We start from the raw sequence: 26562 nt of genomic DNA, 5'->3' as shown, positions 1-26562 counted from the left end.
GTAACCCTCGAATGCCAATGAAGTCTGGCTAACCATCCTATCAACTGATGGCAACGTCTCAATGTTTCTCTCACCTACACAGAACAGTTGTGGAAGCTAATGCATGTCACAGTTCCATTACTGAACAGGGTAGGAGCCTGACTTTTATCACACAGCAACACTAACAACAGTGTTAACTCATTCATCATGTCAGTTACTTATTAAAACTTTGTCCAACAGTTTAGACCTCAAACTCTGCACCCTCATGTAGTACATGCTTGGACAAGAGAGAGATAGGAGGGGAAAGGTTGAGAGGAGCAAAAGTGTAGGCAGGAGGCAGAGGAGATTCGAGAGAAAAAAATGAAGATGGAGCTCCAGAAGGATGATCTAGATCCAGATGGATTTAATAGGCAATAGGTAGATATGAATATTTTTAAAGGATTCTATAGGTCTTTTTATCTCATATAGAAGAGCAGTTTGTATCTTTATCCACTGATGTAATCTTACTGTGTAGAAGGTTTGTGGATTGAGAATATATAAACCTAAATGAAAAGCCATCAGGTTTTGGAGTCATTTATGTTTGTGCTGGGCAGTGGGAGAAAATAACACTCTGGGGCAGTTGTACCCACTTGGGACAGAAGCAATAGGGGCAGAGGAGTGAGCCATGCCTGAGTTCATAGAGGTGGCCTGAAGTGCCAAGTGATGTGGGGACCGCATGTGTGTGCTCAGCTCAGCACTAAAGTGATGTCCGCAGAATGAGACCTCAGGGGTCGATATTATTACTTCAGCAGTCCATTTTATTATTTACTGCAACACCCTCACACCTGCCCAGTGACAAGAAAAAGTGCAGCACGTTACAGAGAAAACAGTGATTTTGTCCTTGCAACCATTCTGAGACAATATGGCAGAAAGGGCCATACAGTAACTGAGAAAAACATACAGTATTTGAGAAAAATTATTCCAAATGGAGCCAAGACCTAAGTATCACTGGACAATTATAGCATCAGTTTAAGAGTTTGCTAATATTTTCCAATTTCCAAATCTAGTTTTTGTCTGCCTGTACAGATCTAAAACTATTCAAAACTAATCCAACTTTTGCTTTTAACATCCTTTCTTCACTGAATTAAAGCAATGTTTAAAAGGCCATTCCTGTGTTTTATTTAGAAAATCATAGTAAATTTCAGTGTTTAAACACACACATATGCATATAAACATCTTAAAAACCCATTAAGACATTCTGAGTACACGAGTATTCATTCATGTATATATTATTGCTAAACGACATAACTTGAGGACTTTCATTAAAAATATGAGAAAAAGTCAAAGTAGCAACCTAGAAGCACTGACAACCATGCCTCCCTCTAAAGGTTCTCATCCTTCCTAATGCTGTGAGTCTTTAATACAGTTCTTCATGTTGTGGTGACACCCCCCCCATAAAATTACTTCACAGCTATTTCATAGCTATAGTTTTGCTACTGTTGTGAACTGCAATGTAAATATTTGATATACAGGATATCTCATATGACTCCAAAGGGGTTGTGGCCCACAGGCTGAGAAGCACGGCTCTAAAGCCTACCAAGGTGCATGACCATACTGATGATACTTTCTAATGATTCTCACCTGCTTTCGAGCATCCACATCAGCAGCATCCTCAACGTAGGTATCATCTATTTCACGTTCTTCCAGTTCCTTCTCAGCATTTTCTGGTAGAACAATTTCAAAATCATTCTTAGGCGCAGGGAGGCCTAACAACCCTAGACGAAGATGTTCACGAGATTCTCTTTCCTATAGAAAAGAATTGGTCCTTGTCAATTAACACTGTCAGTACTAATAAATTCTCTAAGAATGTCTAAAACAGCAGGGCATAGTAACTAACACATGCCTATAGTTACCAAACTCAGGAGACTGAGGCAAGATTATTACAAACTCAAAACCAGCCTGGACCTCAAAAACAAAACAACTGGCTTGGGGCCAGTAAAAGTGCTTGTCTCCAAGACTGACCATCTAAGTCTCATTCACAAGATGCACATGGTAGGAGAGAACCAGCTCCTTCAAGTTATGCTCTGACCCACACACGCACACTGCGGTAAATGTGCACCCACATATGCCACATGAATATACACTAAAGTATAATTTAAATGTTTAGATATGTAAAAATAAAACAATTAACTTAGTAGTGAATCCTCTGAAGTGATCCTCAACGTTTTTATTCTTTTATCTTCCTTCTTTAAAATCAAACAAAACCTTGACTTGTAATAAACTAGTATTTTGTGGTCTTAAGGATGTCTCAAAGCTATTTCTTCATGGACGAGAGAAAAAAAGCTCATTAGAATCTGCACTTGATTTGGTATTATGAAAGAGAGAGAGAGCGAGCACTGGAGAGATGCCTCCGTGATTAAGATCACTAGCAGCTCTTGCAGAGGAAATAGGGTTCAATTCCCAACACCCACAAGGCAACTCACAATTGTCTCTAACCTCAGCTCCAGGGGATCCAACACCCTCATACAGACACACATGCAGGCAAAACACCAAGCACATAAAAATAAAAACTTTAATTTAAAAATTTAGAGATGGAGGTAGCTCCCAGTGTAGAGCAGGTTGAAAGTCCCTGAGTTCAATGCACTGAATACATAAATATAAAAAAGAGCTGACACTTACCATCTGCTTCACATAAGAGGGGTCACTGTAGTCTGCCATTCCATCCTCAGGATTAATGTTTAATTTGTCTCTAAGTGGAGTTCTACCTGGGGTGGCATTGGTGACTGGTTTAGGGGTTGTTCCACTTCGGGGAGTCAGCCCTTCAGCTCCATTAGAAGGAGTCCTATACAAACAGAAATCTAAGTCATGGTAAATGCATAAAGTAAGAAGAGAGACACCAAAACCTCTCTCTTGCTTTCACTGTGTTTTGTAGATTAAGACTGAAGTTTGGTTTGGTGAACATAGTATTTATATGTACTATAGGGGCTTCCAGCCCTGACATCTGATGTTTTTGCCTTCCTGTATTAGGTCCACCAAACTTTTTTTTGACACAGTAGGGTAACTAAGAACAAGCAGCTGGCAGGAGGCTGACCACCACACTCACTCGAAGACCCCAGATGACTCCCTGAGCTCAGTGTGCTCATCATTTATCACCTCCCTTCTTAGGTCTTTAGCTTTCATGTCACACGCATTCCCATCAAAGGTACTCTTTACATGGTTTATGCTTTTATACTGTTTGAAAATCAAACACCACATTTTCAGATTCACATCTAAGGATGAACAGGCTCTGAGTTTAGACTTCAATAATAAAGTCCAGCAGCAACTTATACTTGAATTATTCAAAGCCTTTCTGATTTTGTTGCTTACTTCCTGTATCTTGGCTGTGTTCCAGACTGATGGTACTGCCAGACATCTGTTCCCAACAGGTGCGCTGTTATCATTTAAGACATGGTCCCTGCCCCCAAGGAGCTTACAATCTATTTGAGAGACAAGATATACACAGGAAAATAGAGATTAGGCTCTCTTTAGCCTCACAGGAAGCAATAACTACTATACAAAGACTAGCTTCCAATGACTCTTGATTCCGCTGTCATCTACAGGTATAATGGACTGTGGGGATTTCTATCCTAAATAACCCATAGAGGGCAGAGCTAACACCTAATACCAGAGCTGGAGAGATGGCTCAGGTTAAGAGTACCAGCTGCTCTTGCAGTGGACCAAGGTTCAATTTCTAACACCCACACTGTGGTTCCCAACCTAACTCCAGTTCTTTGAAAGCCAATACCCTCTTCCAACCTCCAAAGACACCAGCCAACCCAATTAGGAGACATCAAAAATTAAACAGTTATTCCAATCTCTGTCAACATTACTCAATAAAACCATTCTGCCCAGGTTCTTAAATTCACGTTTTTCTAAACTACAGAGCATGCTGGTTTTTACAGTACCTGAAAGGGGTAGACAGAACTGTATTTGGAGTCTGCACAACTTGCCGCTGTGGGGTCACACCAGAGAAGTCACTTTCATGCAGTGGGGTATTAAGCCCACCTTTCAATGGAGTGTCCACATTGGTCAAGGCCATGAGATTCTGAGCTTCCTGGAGATAAGAGTGCACAGCAGTCAGGCTAGTGGAATCTGTTTGTGTCCTTCATTGCTCTGCTCCATGCCCAGTGTTCTGAGGCAGCCCTGAGGACCAAGAGCAGCAGCTCCACAACCTTTCAGGCACAGTGGCTACCAAGCGCCAACAATTGGAAGGGCTGGCTAGATGGCTCAGAGGATAAATGCACTGGCTGCTCTAATAGAAGATCCCAGCACAACTCCCAGCATCTGAAAGGCAGCTCACAACTGTCTATAACTCAAGTTCCGGTGGCTCCAACACCCTCCTTTGACTATACAGATACTGCACACAAATGGTGCACATATATACACAGGGAAACCATCCACACATACAAAACTTAATAGCCTGACACTGTAAGGCCTGCACTTCCCTGACATGTACAAAATTAAGGCAGACTGGCAGGCCAACTCCAAAATGCTGTGAATGAATAGACAGTCACCAATGACCTTGCTAGCTCAGCACACTTAATCTGATAATTCAGTTTCTGTGCTGTGAGAAATGCTCTGGAAATCATGAACATCAAGTTCAAACTGTTGGCCCTACCCATACACAACCAAACCATGTGGTATCCTCCATGGCAACACAAAGATGATCAGCAGTGCCAGCACACCTGCAGAATCCTGTCTTGGGAGGCTGGTGTCCGTGGTGTTCTCAGAGCGATGCTGTTGTTTGTGACATTGTACTCAGACAGGAGAGTGCTAGAAGCAGAGTTTGTGATTCCAGATTCCTCTGCAGTCTGTCGCGCGACTTCACTGGCCTGGCCTACCTTGACAACTTCCTGGAGTTCAGCATCTGAAATCTAAAGGACAAGACCAGCCCAGTTAACTCTTTAACAGGGAATACTGCAGCTTAAACATTCCAGGTTTCAGAGACTGACTTGCTGAAGCTGGGTCGAGGGCAAAATGACCTCTCTGTACCACTTAACTTTGCCTGGTTTTAAAATTTCCAAAATAAAATTTTAAGTGTTCCTTTTACTAGGGGGTGGAGGTGGGAAAGGAGTGTTCACATTATAAACAACTGGCTGTAATGGCTGTATTTCTGTACTTTATAGTGTTTTAGTATTTTTATTAATTCTTACAGAATGCCATACAATGCTTACTGATCATATTTAAACCCACGTTCCCCCCAATCCACTCCACTCTCCCTAACCACCCAGCTGTTTCCTTTTATAAACATAAAATGGATTATACATGTGTGCATGCCACCCTTACACAGGAACCATGCTAATCTTTGAATTGTTCCAATGGAGTGTATGTGCTAGGCATAGTTAAAATGTTTTAAATCAATATACTGACAAATTGATTGCACTAAGAACATAAGTACTTATACAAAACTATTAATGAATAGAAAATACTATTGAATATCAACTAAATATCACACAGTCCACTAAACCACAGATCTCTATGAAAATCTAAAAGTGTACTTCTATAATTTTACCGAAATAAATATCCTTAGAAATATTTAGAATAATTTCAATTAACAACTACCAAGAACTGCCACCACTTGAAGTAGAAGCACATAACAAGACTGTGTTCATGCCCTCACCAACGGAATTTTTTTTCTCCATTAAATTGTGGTTTCTTGAGCATTAAGCACAGGCCTGAGACAGCAGCCCACCAATATTTCCTAAATATGATACAGACTACCCCAATTACCTGAGGGGCAGGCAGCACAAGTTTGCTTCTCTTTTTGGTAAACTCAGAGACACCACTAGTTTGAAGGATAGCGGATGGTAAATCAGATTCCTTTTTCCTTTTTAAATGTTGCTTGTCTTTTTTTCTATCTCTTCCTTCTTTTTCACTGTAATGGGTCAAGACAGAAATAAAAGATTACACACAGGTAATAATATCAAAAGCTATAGAACTATTAAGACTTTAAACAATTTCATTTCTATGGAATTTTTAAAAACACAAAACTAATGTTAAGTGATTCCTACAAGAGAATCTAGTGCATTTGAGAAAAACTTGGAATACTTACAGAATTATTAACAAAAGACACTAATTTAAGTGCTAAAATTTAAAGCCTAAAACTATAAAAATAATGTCAAAAATAATGTGTCAAAAAATACAAAACTTACTGTTTATATTCACATAGAAACGTGAACATATGAAAATGATGTGTATGCAGGAAAAGATAAAAAGACAGAATTAAAATATATCAAATGTTCATGCCTCCTCATTATGATTTTTAAATTCATTCAAAAAAGTTTCCACATTTATCTTTTATTTGGAGGGTTGGGAGTGCACCATGTGCAATGGTATGCGTGTGACATTTCAGAGACAACTGGCAGGAGCTTGATCTTTCCTTCCACCACATGGGTTCCAGATATCAAACTTAAACCATCAGGTTTGACAGTGGGTTTCTTTACCTGCTGGGCCATCTTGCTGCCCAAGTAAAGAAAAAGGGTATATATGTAATGGCACCCAAAGGTTGTTAGACGTTAAACTAGCCTCAGGCAGTATGTAAAAAATCTACCTGTTTTCTTCCCTATCACAGAGAGGACTACCCCTTCCAAATGCCTAGCTTTAATCTATTTGAAGAGCCTACTTAAACAAAGGCCCTAAACATTTAAGAAAATTCTGTTGTATAGTGCTTGATACCTAAGTAAAAATCCCTATCAATAAACTCACAGGAACTCCTAGATAGCTCTAAAATGAACAGAGATATAAGCATAAATGCTTCTACCTATCTGCATCAAGTATAAAGATTTAAGAATACAGCAAACACTTTTTTCTTTGTAAGAAATAAAAGGCAAATATTTTTCACTTTAAAATTAGAGCAGCTTAGGGCTGGAGAGACGGCTCAAAGGTTAAGAGCACTGACTGCTCTTCCCAATGTCCTGAGTTCAATTCCCAGCAACCACATGGTGGCTCACAACCATCTGCAATGGAGTTTGATGCTCTCCTCTGGTGTGTCTGAAGACAGCTACAGTGTACTCACATATGTAAAATAAATCTTGACAAAAAAAATATACATATGTGTGTACACACACACACACACATATATATATATACACATATATATACACAGAGGCGGTGAGGGGAGAGGGAGAGAGGGAGAGAGAGTGAGCGCAAGTTAAGCCAATATGGCTCAACACACAAAGGCTTTTACCACATAAGCTCAATGACGTGAACTGACTGCTAGAACTCTAAAACAGAGGTGGAAAGAGAGAACCAACTCCATAAGGGTGTCTTGGCTGTGACCTCCACATGTACTCAAGGGGAAAAACACAAACACTCCAATTCCTAGAGCTAGAGAAAGGGAATCAGCCGAATTCCTGGGGCTCATACACCAAAACTAGTGAGCTCCAGGCCAATGAAAAACTTCAGCTCAACATAATGGAGCTGAGATTATAGCTCAATAACAGAGCTCTTGCCTAGTATGAGGTGGTAGTGGGGGAGAATACAGCTCCTAAGGAACAACATTCAGAGTTGATCTCTCTTCTCCAAATACACATGCACACACTCAAATACACCCACCAACACAAACACACCATAGGGAATACATACAAGCAATTGATAATAAAATAAGCCAGACTAGAGTTTGGTAAGATTTCTTCAAGTCATTAGCAAAAGTTATAACTTGTTACAAATGTACAAAAATATTAAAATGTCATTGGTTAAAAAAAAAATAGTAAGTTAGGAATAGTGCTATTTAATCCAACACTAAGAAGGTAAAGGCAGGTGGATCTCTGTAAGTCTGAGAACAGCCTGGTCTACATAGTGAGTTCCAGAACAGCTAGCACTACATGAGATAGTCTCATTAAAAAAAAAAAAAAAAAAAAAAAAAAAAGGAATATATAAGAAAAAAAACAAGTAATCATTTGTAATAGTAACTGGGCTAGAGATGGCTCAGTGATTAGGGCACTAGGTGGCTGCTCTTCCAGAGGACCCTAGTTTGATGTACCCATATAGTAGTTCACAACCATCTGTAACTCTAGTTCAGTGAACTCCATGTCCTCTTCCTGCCCTCCATGAGCACCAGGCACACATGAGGTAGACATACATACAGGCAAAACACCCATACAGGCTCAAAAACTGAAAGATGTCATCAGTGAGCAAACTGCCTACTGAAACAAAAGCACTAATTAAAAAACACTCATCAGGTCAGTGAGATGCTTCAGCAGGTAAAGGTACCCGACTCCCAAACCCGACAACCCCATGACCCACGTCAGAAACAACCCATTGTCTGACATCCATGTGTGCTATAGTGTGCATGCCACACAAATATATACAAATACATACACACAGTAAATAGATAAAATGCTTCTTGTATAGTAGCAACAATACATCCCAGGTTCATTGATTTTTCTCACTGAAATAAATTCATTTAAACACATAAAAAGCAAAAGGAGGCTCCATCACCCTAAACCCTAAGAAGCTGGCAGACAGTAAAGGCTCTCTGGAGTCCTACTGCACCTATTTCCAAACTCAAAGGGACTCACGATCTCAGCTCCCCATCAAGATCCTGCTGTCGTAATTTCCTGAAATCTGCATCAAGGGCCTGGTAATTCTCCTCAGAAGTATCATAAAAACCAAGAGCAGGCTTTTTTTCAAATGGGATTTCAGCATTATAATCAACTCCTCTCTTCTTTTTCCTTTTCTTCTGAATCTCTATGCCAGCTGCTCGAAGCTCTCGTCTTTTCTGGAGGGCAGCAAGGCGCCTGGAGAAAAAGAATGCAAAAGTCATCTTGAAAACAATGCCAGGCAGAAACAGGTTAATCCAACATCACTAAAAACTATCTGGTTATCTGGAAAAGAAGTATTTACTCAAGCCCTTACCTCAATACAATTTGCCCATTTTCAATTCTGATTTAAAAATACAGTAAGAAAAAGGGAAAGTAGAGAAACTCTAAGTAAATATGTGCCTTCTCTGGGCAAGAATATACCTGGAGGACACACAGTGAGACGTTACAGTTTCCACAACAAGATGGATTTCTTTGTTGTTGTTGATGATGGGGGGGGGGGGGGTTCTGTTTATGTTTTGGGGGGAAGTTGCAAGGATAGAAGGTGAATATAAAGGGGCTGGGAGATGAGTAAGATTGGAGTGCATGAAGTAGAACTTACTTACAAAGCATCAATAAAAACTTTTTTTAAAAAAAAAGAATATAGTGGTACATTTACACTATTAGAAGCAATGACTTTACGAAATTCCTAGGCAAATGGATGGAACTAGAGAATATCTTCCTGAGTGAGGTAACCCAGTCACAAAAGAACACACATGATATGCAGTCACTGATAATTGGATACTAGCCCCAGAAAGCTCTGAATATGCAAAAAACAATTCATAGACCATTTGCAGCCACTGGGCCCCAAGCACTATAGCTGATGCTGGGAGAAGCTTGCTGGCCAGATAGGGGTGCCTCCTCAGGGGCTCTGCCAGAGTCATGCAGCTGAGCATGCTTGCAGCTGACCATCAGACTGAGCATGGAGACCCCAGTGAAGGTGCTGTGGGGAAAAGGTTAAGGAGCTGAAGGGGGTTGCAGCCCCATGAGAAGAACAACACTGTCGACCAACCAAATCCTCCACAGCTCCCATGAACTAGAACACCAACCATTGAGCACGCATTGAGAGACCCAGATGCTCCAGTTGCATATGCAGCGGAGAATAGCAGTGTCTGGCATCAATGTGAGAAGAGGCCTTTGGTCCAGGGAGGGCATGTTTGCCCAATGTAGGGGAAGCCAAGGCACTGAGGTGGAGAGGGTGATTGGAAGGTAGTGCACCTTTGTGAAAACAAGCAGAGGGGGAGGGGGGATGGAAGCGAAGTGGCAAAGGGGATAACATTTCAAATGCAAATACACCAGAGAATATCTAACCAAAAAAAAAAAAAAAAAGGAAGAAAAGAATTTAGTCACTAGCCAGGCAGGGATGGTATCGACTTTTATCACAGCACTCAGGAGTTCGAGGCCAGTCTGGTCTACAGAGTGAGTTCCAGGACAGCCAGGAGTACACAGAGAAACCAGGTCTTAAAAACCAACCAACAAACAAAAGACTATAGTTACTAATAAGTAGCAAAAAAGGTGAATAATGTTAAGATTTTTTTTAATTTGCAGCAAAAAAAAAACATATAAAACAAAATAAAAATATACTTGCTACTAATCAGAAAAGGTTTAATACATTTTATGTACCAAGTGGACCTGGGAGGAGTCAGAGGTGAGTATGATCAAAATGTGTCTTAAAGTTTGTGTAAGCCCTTAAAGATTTATTATCTTTATTTATGTGTATGTATGTCCATGTGATTTAATTCCACATGCATACAGTGCTTGAGGAGACCAGAAAAGGGCACTGGAATTCTTGGAGCTGAAGTCACAGGTGGTTGTGACCTAGAATATAATTGTGGTCTCTCCAGCCCTCTAAGTAGAATTTAAGAGGCTAAGGGAGGGTAAATGGAAATAATGGAATTTCACTTAACTAGCAATCCCAAATCAGCATGCACTATTTCCACATACCTAGTTACTATAATTCTAAACTGTATTTTAATAGCAAAAGTGTAAAAGTAAGGCTGGGCATGGTGGTGCTTACCTTTAATCCCAGCACTTGGGATGCAGCTGAATCTCTGAGAGTGTGAGGCCAGCCTGGTCTATACTCTAGTCCAACACAAACTACCTAGTAAGTCAGTCCATTTCAAAAAAAGGTACAGAAGCAGACCGTCTCCAGCAAAGGTAATAGAAAAATCAACTGGATAACTTTCTCAAAACAAATTTAGAAGCGCATTAAAGCCTACACTTTTCATATTTTTAAAGCCACCAATTCATCTCTCTGAAATATAAATAAATAAACCAACATAAACAAGAATTTAATCAGAGACTTTTACTGAACACCAGCCACAATCTAATTTACCAATAAGAATTTACTAAATGAATTTACGAAAGCTATAAAACAAGGTATTGTGCAGGCTTTATGTAATGTCTGAAATATGTAACTTCTATACAATCCTGAGGAAAGCTACAAAACCCCCTGACACAGAATGCCTAAGAATGCTGGGTAAAATGTTACAGAACTCACAAATAGAAAAGCATATCAATGTTACATGCATATCTCAGCGAGAGGCAGGGGCAGCAATATTTAACAGTAACAATCAGAAGAGGGCAAAATTCCATTTAATTCCATTTTTGCTTTGTATTAACTAATGATGCTGTAATTTTAGTGAGTTAATGAAGAAGTTATTCACAGTATCAAAGATAGAAAAACAAATCACAAACCAGTATACACAAGAGTGACAGCCAGTATGAAAGTCCAAGAAACAAAAAACACACTCCCCAGAAAACACGAAAAAGGAAGGACACGGCAAATATATAAACATTCAAGTAGGAAAAGAGAACAGGTTCCGTGGAGACTGAGGGCAATCTGTGAGCCGACTAGCTTAATAGAGACTGAGAGACTGAGTCTGAAAAAGTCTCCTGGAATCAGAATAAATCTCAAAAGCTAATCTCAGAACTATCTCTTCAAAGGAAATCAAACTGGATCAAATCCATCTACACAGCAATGTGTAACCCCAGAACACTGCTGAAATCATACAACAAACAACTGGAAAAAGATATCAACCTTTTTGATATCTTTTGAGAACCCTGCCCCAACCTTGCCATTGCACAATGACTGGTATCCAAGTCCTTTTGGATGACTCCCCCTCTCTGAGCAACACCACCAGAGGCTGCTCGTCTCTGGGAGGACAGCAATAGAACAAACCTCACCAAAGAAATAAAACTGGTCTCAAAACAAACAATTAAAAATAAACTAGATGGGGAGGGGGGTACAGTACCCACAACTATTATAATGTTACCATATATAAAACATGCAGCTTTCAAGAAAAAAAGTGACTTGTGAAAAAAAAAAATCAGTCAGTTACAAGGGAACCTCAGTAAGATTAACGATTGTGTGTAAGATGTCACTATATGTGGAATGATCCAATTAAGTCTCTATGTTAATGAGTTTACAGACATATAAACAAACATCTACAATGAAAGAGAAGTCTTGAAGAATGTATTCCAAAAGTAAACTTCATTCTTTAAGTAACAGGAACAGAGACTAAAAATTAGAGAACATTCCAATCATCATGCTGAGTGACTCTAACTAAAGCATATGCTATTGTATCAACCATATCCTAAAACAACATTAACAGAAGTGGAAGGGAAAGCATACTCATTTATAATCAATAAAAGTGATTTTAAGTTGTAAGAAATAGTCTTGTACAGTGCTTCACACACAGGTCAGTCCTGTTGCAAGACGTGCAAAACACAGCTTACAAAAACACACAGATGCTACAAGAAATGTTAGGGCAAATTAAAATCTGCAGATGTACTTTAATCAATCAATCCTAACCAAACCTAAAAGCCTTTCATAGATGTAACTACTGTATTCTTTGCAGGCTCTTACGATTAAATACCTTTCAGGAAACTGGGTTTCCAAATAGCCCTAGACAAAAAAGGGGTATTTTTCCGATTTTACATTACATAACCCTCAACAGTATACAGAACAGAAAAGTAGCTAGATGTGAAGAAAGCATAGCACCTTCTCTTAGATGGGATAGTTCTCTACCCCATGTGTATCACACACCCATCAATTCTGACTACTCTTACACTAATGAATGGCTAGCTACTATGCCAAAAGCATCCATCCCAGGATCCAGCACTGGAAATACCAACACAGTGCTAGCTACCCACCTGCTCAAGAAGCAAGTTCTAGACAGCACAGGAGCCAAAAAAAGCTGCTAGGTAGACTGTGGGGTGGGGAGTTTGTCTAATACCTGAAACCCACTGGCTATTGAGTTTCAGTTCAGATGATATCTTTACCAACTTTATCTTGGCTTCTAGACATCAGAATGATATAAATTCAACCAAAAGGAAGCAAAGAGAAGGTGGAGGAAAGCCTGAGCAAAGAACATGCCTAATATAGTTTGCTCACTTTTTAAATGACAACTTCTCCGACAGCCTAGAGTTTGGCTCAAGGCTCATCAACTTTAACTACCTCTATGATCAGCTGAGATTCCTGCCTCACAGCCAGTGCCTGCCCAACACTAATCAAGGGGGATGAGGAACTGGTAACTGGCAGTCATGTGAAAACCACCTGAAGAGATCAAACATAGCATGGGTCAAATATCTGCCTGCAATTTCTGTCAGGCTTTGTAAAATTTTTGTTCCAGAACAAAGACACTAAGGAGTAATAGCAAAATGAGAATTGATCTATTCAGACTAGTCATCAACTAGAGCAGATAACCATACAGTTTCCTAAGCCTAAGGATGCATAACTATTATTGGACACAGAATTGAAAAAAAAAAAAAAAAAAAAAAAAAAAACGTGCCTCGCTTCTTCCAACTGCTTTTCTCTTGCCTTCCTCTTAGCCTTCTTTCCTTGAGTATTGGCCAAACGGGCTCGAGCCTCGGAAAGCATCTCAAGTTCATCTGCAAAAATAAAGACAAGAAAAATAAGTTCCTCTCCAACATCTACAGTCAGGCATATCCTAGTGCTTACAATGACAAAAGCATAAATGTACTCACTACTTATAGAGGGCACAGAAAACTTGTGAAGTCAGGGAAAGTCAGCTTACAAATCATCCCATCACTAGCTTGCTAGCTATGTAAGCCTAGTCCATTTACCTCTGTGAATGTTTCCCATTAAAATCAGAGTAAGAATGTCTACTTCAGAGATGCTAAGAAGAGATAAGAAAAATGAAGCATCAAGTATTCACTCACAGAAAGTTCTACTACAGTAACATTTGCATCGCCAACAAACTGGTACATCACCAATAGAGGAATAATGCAACAACTAACCATGGGGAATTGATAACCTTCAAATTTTTTCTCTCAGAACCGTTTCTTCTCCAAGACATTTTCTACAGCTCTCCGGAACAGACAACAATAACAAAGTGTCATAATGATGGACAAGACTTAGATTCCACTCAGATCAGAGTCCTCTCTCTTCTCTCAGTAAGAATTACCAACTCAGTAACTTCCAGGGAGGACCTGGTGCCTATAGCTTTAAAAGTTTCCCAAGTGGAAAGGATGTAGACAGCCTCGTCACACAGTAGTCACTCTTGGGAACCACTGCATTCAGACTTTATATCTGAAAAAATACCAAGTACCCACAAAAAGGTAAAGTAGATTTTATTCTCTACCCTCAGCAAGGAAGACTCAAGCTCAGAGAGCCTACATGACTTAGCTAAGGTCAAATAGCTAATAAATAGCAGAGATGGAGCCAAAGCCCAGTCCCAGATTGTTGACTCAATATGTCACAGAATCACTGCTTGCAGAGCAGCCCTTTCCTAGAGAGTAAATCACCCTAAAGTCAAAGAAACAGCAAGGTCCAATATGCTAGCTTGTTGCCACTCCTTCTAGAAAGGGAATGAGAGACAGAATCCTGGGAGGCTCACCACTCACCTCTGGGACATCTGCCTACTACACTGCTCAATTCATTAAATGAAATGAATATAGGGGAAAATAAGGAGCACCATCAAAAAAGCAGTCACTCTAATAAAAATAGGACCAGATACTTTCAGGGAGATACCTAGAATAAGCGCTGTCAGAACAGGGACCCTAAACACCAGGAGTTCAGCAGAAACTAAGGAAAATGTGAGGAAGGCCTGAGTCACATATTGTGAGCAGAATTACTCCCCAGAATCCACTCACCCTCATCCATGTCAATTGGATCAGGCCGGGCTGGTTTGGTTTCTGGGTTTGGATCTATCTCTCCAGGCTTAAGTTTTCGGGGGTCATCTGTTGTTTCCTCTTCATTGTCCCTTTGGGCAGTTTTGTCCCTTGGAGGAAAAAAAACAAATCCCAGATGAGTTAGTCATAGTATCACACCATTCTGTATGAGAATTACCAAGGTTCTAGCTCTGGCATTCTTTCTTTCCCGAGATAAACAGATAAACGTATGGAAAACAGTAGCTTAATATGAATAAAATGCATTAAAATTCTCTAATTTCAGTATTTCCACTCATGATGAAACAAGCAGCCCTTCCTCACAAATGTAGAACATCCAAATACACTCCTGAAACAGAACAAAGAGGTCATAATAAACTCTCAGCAGCGCTGGTGATGGGGCCTCATACACTCTCTCACTCACTCACACTCTTCACTCTCCTGAGTGTGATTTGCACACTTTGTAAACTACCCTCTTGTAGGAGAGGCAGAAGACATTATTTTGCTCAACCATGTAACATCTGGAATACAGAATTCAGCGACTTTAGTTTCTCTGCATTTAGTCACAGGCACAATTAAGATGGAAATGCTCTAAGTTTCATCAGCAAATTAACATATACACATTCTTCAAGATGCTCTGAGGACCACTCACAGGAGGAATTCATAATGTTCCAAGCACTGGGCTGCTGTTCTTCCTATGATCGGAGCAATGGTCCTCCACTGCGTTGGCATCAACTTGGCCAAGTGCAAGAGTTTTTCTTCCTCTTCTCTGGACCATTCAGTTTTTTTAATACTTGGGTCCAGCCATTCATACCTATTAAAGACAACATATCAAACATTAGCTACCATGTACTGACTCTAAGATCACATGTTCTCACCCCTCTATAACACTATTCTGACAAGAGAATTCATTATCAAGTTAAACTTACTCATCTTCCCCTCTTCATATTACAATGTATTTTAAGTATGTAAGATTAGCAATACTTAAAAATCTAATAGACTGAAGTGCAAAATGCAGTCATGTGACTTCTTTTTAAACTTGTTTAACCTTTTTTGTCTATTTGGGTTTTTTTTTTTTTTTTTTTTTGGTAGCCCTGGCTGTCCTAGAACTCCATCTGTAGACCAGGCTAGCCTTGTATCCAAAAATCTGTCTGCCTCTGCCTTCTATGCTGTGATTAAAGATGAACATCACACCAGCACTTGTTCTTAGCTTTTCTGAAGTTCTAAAAGTATCTGGCAAAAATAGCACCTTGTATTATTTATATTACAATTTTACTGAACTTCCTTATGTTTGAGTACCACAGCATCTTCCCTTACTTCTCTAAGCATCCGCTTAAGCCCACTAATGTTCCAGAGCTCTGTGCTTCCATCTGCTGCAGTTTTAAATGTAAAGCACAACAGCATCCTCCATCTTCTAATGCCTGCCCAATCTGCCTTGCCTATCAGGTATTCAGCTGGGTGAGAATCTGTCCACATGTCCATGTCCTCCTCACTGCCACTGGTGCTTGAGCTAGGCTAAAGCTTAATGGTTTACAGTCACTAAGAGAAAGGGAGTCAAACTATTGCAGCCTGAGAACCACGTCCTTCTGCTCTACATCTGACCCTTTCCACCATCAGAATCTGGGTCACTTCACACAATCCAAATGATGTTCCTCACAGCACATGGGCTACAGCTGGAATGATTCATTCACATCAAAGACACTGCTCGTGCCTACCACCATGTAAATTAACAAGGTGACACAGGTGGAATGTTGCATTTTAGCTGCCCTATTACAAGGAAACTAACCACTGTGACCTGACCTTTTAAAAAATAATAATAATCAAGCACTGCTTAGCATTTATTCTTTGGGAAAGTAAATCCTAAAATAACCCATTTATAAACTTTTAGATTACAATTCATGCAATGAACTGAGATCCAGCTACCTAAGATTCTGCATTGTGTCTCACAAGGCACTCTCAAATAAATACACCAACTCACTTGACAAGGATTCACAACTGATCAATTAGTGCTAAGTTGTGAGAAAACAGGCAGGGTCAAAAGGAGGAAAAAATGGTTTGCTCAAGATACAGGAAGCAAGTGGTAAGTCATCTAAAGGCACCTCTCTCCATACTGCCCTGCCCTCCATATCACAGTTCATGCTGAGGGGGTCAAAGAGCCACCTCACTCATCACAGTGGGGATCAGGATCATGCTGGTTTCCACTTACTGACTGGTACATACCATCTGGCTTTGCATTGCTTTGCCGATTTTCTATGCAGCAATGAGGCAATCCTAGACCACTGGTTTTTCCCATATTTCATTACCGCTGCTTTAAGAATTTCATCCTAGAAAAGTTACCAAAGAAAATGCATTCAGTCACAACCCTTCAAATGAGAAAAGACAAAACTTAAGTTAGTTCCTGCAGAATGACACAACACTCATTATTTAAAAAAAAAAAAAAAAAAAGGCATGGAGACTTTAGTCATAGTTAATGATAACTAGCATAGAAGAATCAGAAGAAGATGACTGGAGAGGCCACTCAGTGGTTAAGAGCATGCACTGCTCTTTGCAGAAAATGTGAGTTCAATTTCCAACACCCTTATCAGGCAGATTAGCTAACTCCAGTTCCAAGGGGTCCTAAGCCTCTAGCCACTGAAGGCACCTGTACTCATGTACAGACACAGAATTTTAAAAATAAAACTATATCTTTGAAAAAAAAAAGAAAAAATATTTTAACTGCCCCTCAACAAACTGGAAGTGGGAAAAGTCAATGTTGAAAACACTACTTTGACAGACAAAATTATTCGCCCATATGTACCTGCTATTTTCTTCACAAGGTAAAGTTCACATATATTTACTCAAAATAAAACAACAAAAGCAACAACAACAACAAAAAAAAAGCTTCCTGAATAGCTACCTTGAACCAGGTCTTACATATGCCAGAAAAGAGAACCAAAGAAGCAACTTGAGACTCTGGTTCAACACATTTCCTCTCTGGTATCCTCCTCACCACAGCTCCCTCTACCTCATTGGTCAGCACCATCTACTCCAATCTCCAGAAACTATTTCATCAGAGTACCCAAAGCATAACCCAATCCCCAGACAACCTGCCAATGGAACTCACAAACATAAGAATCATAGGTGAATGCACTTGAGCACTTTACATTTAGGCTTGCTCCACAAAGAACTTGCACTGCCTGCCTTATTAAGTCCCTCCACTCCATCTTCTCTCCCATTACTAAACCGGTAGAGTCCCTACCTAGTATACATGATGTCTTGGGTTAGATTCCCATAAGACTTTGCATGACAGTACACACCTGTAATCCCAGCCCTGGAGAGAGAGGCAAGAGGATCAGAAGTGTCACTCTCACCTACCTAGCAAGCTCAAAGCCAATCTGAGCTACATGATATCCTATCTCAAACACACACACACACACACACACACACACACACACTCCTACTGTTACTTGATTTTTGTGATTCTGCTTCTTCCTCAGAAGTCGCCTCTTCTGGTTTAAATAGCCTCAGGGCATGCAAGTCCCTTTTCAATGCCTCCTTTTGTAACTTTAATAAGGTTTTTCTATATTTCAACACATCTTCAACCAAATACATATGGCAGGTACCTATCCTTCAAGATTCATTCCCAAACATCACCAAACAATCTGCTTCATACCAAAATACCAAACCTGGTCCTCCTGTACTGCTGTCTGATAAGGACAACGGCAACTCATTTCTACTGAAACCCTACTAATGTGCCCAGCTGTGTTCACAATGTTCCTAACTGGCAATTCATTTCAGGAGCTCACATACTCTTGTCTTATAAAAATTAGTAAACGGAGGCTCTGAGAAGTTAAACTCAAGCCGGAACCACAGAAAAGTGCTATTGAAAACAAAGAAGAAAGCTGTAGCAAATACAAAATAGGTGCCACAAAACCACTAAACAACTGTCAACTAAACGATTAATGGGCAACGACTCCAAAAAGTGTTCTCAGCTAAGTTTGGAGGATGCTCTGAAAGATGCCAAGCAATAAGAAGCTATCTCAAGAAGGCACAGACGTAAAGGCACTCCTACATTCAGCGCATTTGATTAAATGCACGTTAACTTAATTTCTATTTTTACTTCCTTTCTTCTCCCGTTCCGCTCACTGTGGCATAATCTACTACATTTCTGGAAGCAAACACCGCCGTGTATGTTAAGTCTGTCTTAACCGGTAAGAGTGGTGTGACTGGAAAGGTAAGAGAAAGGACCTTGGGGATCTGCAGAACGGACAGACTATGCCCGGGTATCAGATAAGCAGATAGGTGCAGACGTAAACGCGCCGCCTGCCCCACTGTAAGGAAGTCACTGGAAAAACAAAGTTGCGGACACAGCGGCTTCTAGCACAGCGAAGCGCTGCGTGCGAACGGAGAAAGAAAGGAGCTGGAGAAAAAACTACACTTCCGCGGAGGTCCCGTCCCGGCAGTCACAGGGTTTCAGGGCAAAGTGAGGGGGCGCGTCCCTAACTGAACAAATAAGTGTTCAGGGGCCTAGCAGATGCCAGGCGGGGAGCGCCGACCGACAAGTCGCAACCTCGCCCCCGAGGTGAGCCAGGTGACCTGTGTCCGCACCCACGCATGGCAAGGGTCCCCGGGGTACGCGCTGTCGCGGCCCCCCACGCAGACCCCGCGGGACAGCCACGGCTCCCGGAGCTCTCCGCGCGTGCGCACACGCTACCAGACCCGGCGGAGGGCTGCGGACGGCGGGAAAAGCTGCCTCACCTCCGTATTCCTCCACACGCCCCCTTTGATCATAATCCGGGGCATCTTGACGGCGGAGTGTCCCGGCCAGCGGCCGAGAGGAGCTTCGAGAAAGTAGTAACGGCGCTTCGGTCACGGGACGCAAAGAGGCCACTTCCTCCAAGAGCGACCTTCTGCTTTGAAGAGATCTGCGCAGGCGCGGCGTGGGCAGCCCCCGGTAAATCTCGCGAGATCTTTGCGGCCGAAGGTAAAAGACGCGGCCTGTTTGGAACCTTAAGACTGACAGAAAATCATCAAACCGCAGGGGCCAGAGCACCCGACGTCGCGCGCAGGTCCGAGACAGGCTAGAGGAAAACAAAACTCTCGCGAGATGCCAGAGGTGGAACTTGGCCGGGAACGCAGGGAACGGATTGGTCCTGACGTCACGTGGGGGGGCGGTACGAGTGGAAAAAAATGTTAGGGGTGTGGCGGTCGGAAGCACGCTAGATGCGTGGGGAGCCTGTTAGTTTATTTGAGAGCCCGGCGCTGGGCATCTGAAGGATAGGAACTTCGCAGGGTCCTCAGGGCGATGCAATAGTGTGAGTCTGTTCTCTTCGGGGAGTGCCAAGCGCCGAGGACCTGGACGGACTCAGGATCCTAACTCTAACCTGAGTGGCGCGATTGCTCTCCCAAAGTGTTGGTTATCCTTCCTAGAAGGGCCACGCAAACTTCACCTCAGCCCCCGAGGGGTTCAAGGAGGTGCCCTAGGAACCCTCAGAAAGTGTCGCGCCAGTGGTTTGCACTCATCCCTCACTGTTGGGTCTCTGGAACAAACGGTGAGTTGCGGGAGTCTTGCCCCTGGAATCTGTGTTGTCATCTGAAGAGAGGAACTAAGGGCAAACACTTGTTCGTAAAAATCAGAGACGGCTGTGATTCCACAAAAAAAAAAAAAAAAAAAAAAAAAAACTCGGTGAGGGGGTAATTCTCAAATCTATGCCACCTCCTCCCTCTTTCCCACGCAAACTTCTTCACTATTCCAGGGCAGTTAACTTGGTGCCACCCCAGGTCCCTAGGGGAAGATTTTATAATGTGCATAGCTGCACTTGGTTTGTTGCCGTTGTTTGTGCTTCCATTTGCCTCTTCTCGAAGACATGACGAATTTTCAAATCCGGTTTTTGTTATTTTTTCCCCTTGAAATAGGAAATTGTATCAGAATATCACTGCTTTCGACTGAGAGGGAGGTAATGTAGCATTATGAAGAACACTTGGATATAGTGACCTAAAATCTCATTTAACTCTTGTCAGCTGGCAGGATGACAGGTGACAAACCATTGTCTGCCTCTGGTACTCTTTGCAATGCTTTCTTGTAAAGATGTGTAACCCTTACCTCCTGCCAACATCACTTAGTGTTATGGTTTTTATCACACATATCTAGGTCACACTAATGAGTCTCTAACCTACCAATTGTGTGACACCTAACCATTGTGTTTTAAACTATTGAGATCAAGCTGGGAAGAAAGGACATCACCAATACAGTGAAAGGATCAAAACATAAATTCTAATAAAGACTTAAAAGTAGGTTCTGGCCACAACATGGTCCCTGGATCCAGAACATTCCCAAGTCATAGCTACTTTCTTATTCCCCTTGGATTGGAGTTAGCTTTCTGTTATCTGTGATGGAGAATCCTAATAAATCCACAGTTGAACCCATCCTCTCCCAGAGCCCTGTCACACAGGCTATCCCAAAGGCTCATGACGATGGCTTCTTCCACTCAGAACTACCACTAAGTTTTCCGTCATATTTATGCTAACTTTTAAAAGGTATCTCTTCCTTAAAACATTTTAATGTCAAGTACTAGAAAATTTTTACAAAAGATTGGTATTTTGAGAACAGAACACTTCAGCAACCTATTGAGATCCACCATGTCTATGGTGTAGATTTGAGCCAGAGGCACCGACATTGCCCCTTTCTTATCATTTAGTCCTCCAAGTGCCATGCACACCCCTCTGCACAGTGGTCCTGGCGACTGTCCTTGAGCACCTTTGAACATAGATGGTGTACCCTCAGGATGCAATAGATGGAAAATCTGGAACCTCCACGATCAGAACCCCGTATCCAGAAACAGAGATAGGTTCCACATCTTCCTCACTCACCCAATACACATTTTCCCAAATGTACCTCAGAAAATCAGCCGCATGGGAAATTCCATAAATACATGTTTCATGATCACTTCAAACAAACAAAAAAAAAAAAAAAAAAGAACCCACATTTCCCATCTTCCACTTTACCAAAATGAAAGCCAATAGGACTTGTCAGATGAGGAAATCTCTTTTTCCCTGTTGTAAGTTGGAATACATCTCCAACTAAATACATTCACACCCTAACCCTTGGTACCTAGACATGTGAACCCATTTGGAAATATTGTAGAGTCTTGACAGATGTGATGGAGTTAAAGTGAGACCACACTAGTGTGAAGCTAACTCTCCAGCCAGCCATCAGTGTCCTCATAAAGAAAGTGGCATGTGCTTTTAATTCTTACCCATTCACCACACTTCCTCTCATTGCACTGATTTTATCTCCTGTTTTAATTGTTAGACAGAAAGTTCATGCCTAAATTCCTATATATCTGACTGATCCATGACATAGGGGATCTGCTTTAGAACAAGTTAGTTATGCTCCAGAACATACACCTACAAAAGGACTCATTGGAATGATTTTTGTAGTTAACACAGCTGCCACAGTTACCCTATTCAAAATAAATACTTGAAAATGATGTTTGATAACTCCCTTCTATAATTTTCAGGACTTCGATGGCTATTCTTCGTTGTCAACTTGACTATATCTGGAATCAACACAACCCAGAAGTGGAGAACACACCTTGAGTGTGAGATTGTCTGCTTAAAGTAGATGAATCCACTTCTAGTCCAGACCTTTGAGGTAGGAAGATTCACATCTTTAATCTGGATCTTGAGGTGGGAAGACATGGACCTTTTATTTGAATGGGAAGACCCAAGTCTTTAATCCAAATCTTGAGGCAGGAAAGACATACCTTTAATCTGGGCCATACCTTCAGCTGGACGTGTATATAAGGACATAGAAGAAAGAAGCTTTTGCTCTTTGTCTGCTTGCCCTCACTTTGCTAGCACATCCATTCCTTCACTGGCATTACAGCCTACTTCTGGATTGCAGAATATACTGAAGACCAGCTGAGACATGCAGCCTTGTGGGACTGAGCAGCTACTAGATTTTTAGACTTTCTGTTCACAGCTAGCCAGTGCTGGATCAGCTGGACTGCAGGGGAAGGAGACAGAGATTTGTTCCATAAGTTCTGTGACTCTAGAGAACTCTGACTAATACAGACTTTGGTACCAGAAGTTGTTCTAGAAACACAGAAGTATAAGGATGAATCTTTTGAGTATCTGGAATAGGTATTTCAATTCACCAGAGCCTTCAGTTACTGAAGCTGCTCCAGTCACCCACTCTCTTGGGAGCTCAGAGAGTACTGAAAGCCCATGGTGTGAACTGTATTACAAACTTAAAGAGATAAATGAATTTGATTATCCTGACTCACAAATTTTGAGCAACAATGGATTTGGTGACCTTGTATATGACACTTTTGACAGATTGGGGGAAAATAAGGGAAATGCTGCTATTGGTTGGTTCCTTGTAATATCTCTTGATAAACTGATAAAGGATAGGAATGAGCTCCGGGATAAAGTTAACCAACTTCAGAATATGGTGAAAGACAACAAAGAACTTAATGATAAAATTGACCATCTCCAGATGCTCATTAACAATCTAAAGGTTTCCAAGTGTGCCCTTGAAGAGAATCTTCTCTCCAACAGCCACAAAGCTCAAATTATGGAAAATCAAACCAAAGCTCTTATTATAAGGTTGGCCGATTTACAGGGAAAATTCAAGTCCCAGCCTCGGAGGGTGTCAGAAGGTAAAGTAAGGGCATTAATTGGTAAAGAATGGGATCCTATAACTTGGGATGGGGATGTGTGGGAGGACCCTGTTGAAGCTGAGAACTTTGAATCCTCAGATTCTCAAGTGTTTACCTCACCTGAAGAAGTAGTACCCTCAGCCCCACCCCTTGAAATACTGCCTTTTTTAACTTTCACTAAGAAAATTGATCCTTTGTTGTCTATTAAACCCGCAGTGACTGTCTCTGAAGGAAATACCAGGCAAGACAATACTGATGTCCCTCAAAGCCCCAAAATAGTTGACATTAAACCTATAACCAGACTCAAGACAAAGCAGGCCCCTAGGGTGGCAGAAAGTGTGGTCCATGAGGAGGTATACTATAGTACTAAGGAACTTAATGAGTTTGCTCATTCATTCAAGCAGAAGTCTGGGGAATATGTGTGGGAATGGATTTTAAGGGTGTGGGATAATGGTGGAAGGAACATAAAACTAGATCGGGCTGAGTTTATTGACATGGGCCCTCTGAGTGGAGATTCTAGGTTTAATATGGAAGCTCGCACAGTTCAAAGTGGTGTCAAAAGTTTGTTTGAATGGTTGGCTGAAGTGTTTGTCAAAAGATGGCCTACTGAGAAGGAGTTGGAGATGCCTGATATCCCGTGGCTTAGTGTTGACGAAGGGATTTTAAGGCTCAGGGAAATTGCAATGCTAGAGTGGATACACTGTGTAAAACCTAATCCTCCACAGTGGGAAGGCCCAGAAGACATGCCCTTCACTAACCCAATAAGACGCAAACTGGTGAGAGGGGCACCAGCACATTTAAAGAGTTTTGTTCTCTCCCTTTTGCTTGTGCCAGACCTTAGGGTTGGAGATGCTGCTGCTCAGTTGGATGAATTAAATGCAATGGGCTTAATTGGGCCCTGGGGTAGCAGGGACCAGGTGGCAGCATTTAATCGCCGGAGACAAAATGATCATAACTATTGTATGGGCAGCATAGACAACACAATGTTCATCATGGCATGACCTTTGGTGCTGGCTCCTCAGTCATCAGTCATGGTGTTTCCAGGCATGGAATAGATGGGAAGCCTACTGAATATTTGATCTGTGTAAGCAGAAAAATTCGCAAACAAATGAAAGAAAGGCTACATTGGATCATGGCAAAAGGCAACCTCAACCAGTGAATCAACTTTCAGATTTAGGACATTGCCACCTATTCTAAACTTATAATTTGCTTGAAGTTGTATGGGTTATATCATGTTAGGCATAATTATGACCTGGTTAACTATATAATTCATCTGTGATTGTACCTGGGATGGTTATGTTTAGGCATTATCATGGCCTGATAATTGTTCATTTGGAAATTAATTATGACATAAGAAGCTATGATTGTTTGTCAAGTTGAAAAGAGATGGACTTGTAATGGCTATTCTTGGTTGTCAACTTGACTATATCTGGAGTAAACTACAGTCCAGGAATGGAGACTACATCTGTGAGTGTTTTTCTGCTTCATTTGAAGTGGACGAATCTACTTCTAGTCTAGACCTTTGAGGTAAAAGGCACACAGCTTTGATCCAGATCTTAAGATTGGAAGACACAGGCATTTCATTCATATCCTGAGGTAGTAAAACTCAATCCCTTTAATCTGGGCCATACCTTCAGCTGGACGTGTATATAAGGACATAGAAGAAAGAAGCTTTTGCTCTTTATCTGCTTGCCCTCACCTTGCTAGCACATCCATTCCTTCACTGGCATTACAGCCTACTTCTGGATTGCAGAATATACTGAAGACCAGCTGAGACATGCAACCTTGTGGGACTGAGCAGCTACCAGATTTTTAAACTTTCTGTTCACAGCAAGCCAGTGCTGGATCAGCTGGACTGCAGCCTCTTGGGAGAGGAGGTTTGGGGGAGATTAATTCATTCTATAAGTTCTGTGACTCTAGAGAACCCTCACTAGAACAAGGACTAAACCATAAGTGTGGTCTTTTACAGGTAATGCCATTCTGTTTTCCTTCTCCAAGGCCTGCCATGCCTTTGTGTATTTCTCAGGAGTACCTAAAACGAAGGGGTGCATTCAGGCTATCCTACAGTACACTATGCCTTGACCAGTTCTTCCCCAGCGACCCCCTCATCCACGTTTTTTTTTTTCTTTAATAAAACAAAAAGGAGGAACTATGGCAATGCATTGTGATAAAAATATCTCTTTCATCCTAAGAGACTGGAAACGTTTGCTACCCCTCACATGTGGAGTTAATAATACACCTTGAGGTCACTTAAGACTGCTATCCTACTATGTACTCTGTTTGTTTAATCTGCCTCTAAGAGAACAATATTAAAACCAACTTTACTTGCCTTGCACTTTCCATGTGATCAACTTTTGGGATTGTTTTGTTTTATTGAGTTTTTTGTTTGGGGGGTTGGGTATTTGTTTCTGTTGTTAAGGCTGGGTCTTTGTAGTCCTGGTTGACCTGGAACTTGCTATGTAGACCATACTCGTCTCCAGCTCACAGAAATCCTCCTACCTCTGCAGCACAAGTGCGGGATTAACAGTGTGGACCACCATGCCCAGCCCCTATGATCAGCTTTTCCAGATTAAGCTAATACATAGCTATCATCTTGAGTTATCTCATGACCGAAGAGTCATGCATGTGTGCTTGTACATGTTTTATAATAATCATTTGCTGGAAACAGCTAATAGTCTGAAAGCAATCTTATAAAAGTATTTCTAGAAGATGGCATTCATACATTGCTTTAAAGGACAACGTGAAGTGACATGGAGGCACAGTGTGACTGATGTGCACAGAATGAGGCACCGTGGAGGTTGATGGTTCACTGATGAGGAGCGGCTAGTTTTGCCTGCAGAATCTAGAGCTGTGGTTCTCCACCTTCTAATGCTGCAACCCTTTAATAGTTCCTCGGGTTGTGGTGACCCTTAACCATAGTTATTTCATTGCTATTTCATAACTGTAATTTTGCTACTGTTAATGAAACCATAATATAAATATCTGTGTTTTCCAGTGGTCATAGGTGACCCCTGTGAAAGGGTCGTTTAACATCCCCAAAGGGGTTGTGACCCACAAGTTGAGCACTGCTGTGCTAGAGGTAAAGGAGGCATGGACTGTGCTCTTCCCTTGAACCTTCAAGGACCCGACCCTGGGAACAACTTGTCCTCAGTAGGCAGAAGAGTCGACTTCTCTGTTTTTTCAAAGATGTTTACTTGTTCTTTAATGTGTGT

The 26562-nt window shown here is 41.3% G+C and overlaps 1 protein-coding gene across 1 annotated transcript in view; it reads right to left on the bottom strand.

Annotated features, from left to right (window-relative positions):
• CDC5L (cell division cycle 5 like) overlaps positions 1 to 19709 on the bottom strand; it is a 36581-nt gene extending 16872 nt beyond the window's left edge. Inside the window, exons 1-11 of the mRNA XM_080916616.1 lie at positions 19446 to 19709; positions 16929 to 17032; positions 15361 to 15522; positions 14694 to 14821; positions 13370 to 13469; positions 8517 to 8735; positions 5728 to 5872; positions 4683 to 4871; positions 3903 to 4051; positions 2638 to 2800; positions 1600 to 1764 (exon numbers count right to left, since the gene is read on the bottom strand). Coding sequence (XP_080772742.1) covers positions 1600 to 1764; positions 2638 to 2800; positions 3903 to 4051; positions 4683 to 4871; positions 5728 to 5872; positions 8517 to 8735; positions 13370 to 13469; positions 14694 to 14821; positions 15361 to 15522; positions 16929 to 17032; positions 19446 to 19490 — 1569 coding nt within the window. The 5' untranslated portion in view covers positions 19491 to 19709. The remainder of the gene's footprint in view (positions 1 to 1599; positions 1765 to 2637; positions 2801 to 3902; positions 4052 to 4682; positions 4872 to 5727; positions 5873 to 8516; positions 8736 to 13369; positions 13470 to 14693; positions 14822 to 15360; positions 15523 to 16928; positions 17033 to 19445) is intronic.
• Positions 19710 to 26562: the final 6853 nt, after the last annotated feature.

This window comes from Micromys minutus (assembly GCF_963924665.1).
Source record: "Micromys minutus genome assembly, chromosome: 5".
Lineage (NCBI taxonomy): Eukaryota > Metazoa > Chordata > Mammalia > Rodentia > Muridae > Micromys > Micromys minutus.
The sequence above is the reverse complement of the archived record's forward strand: the minus strand, read 5'-3'. Positions and strand labels throughout refer to the sequence as shown.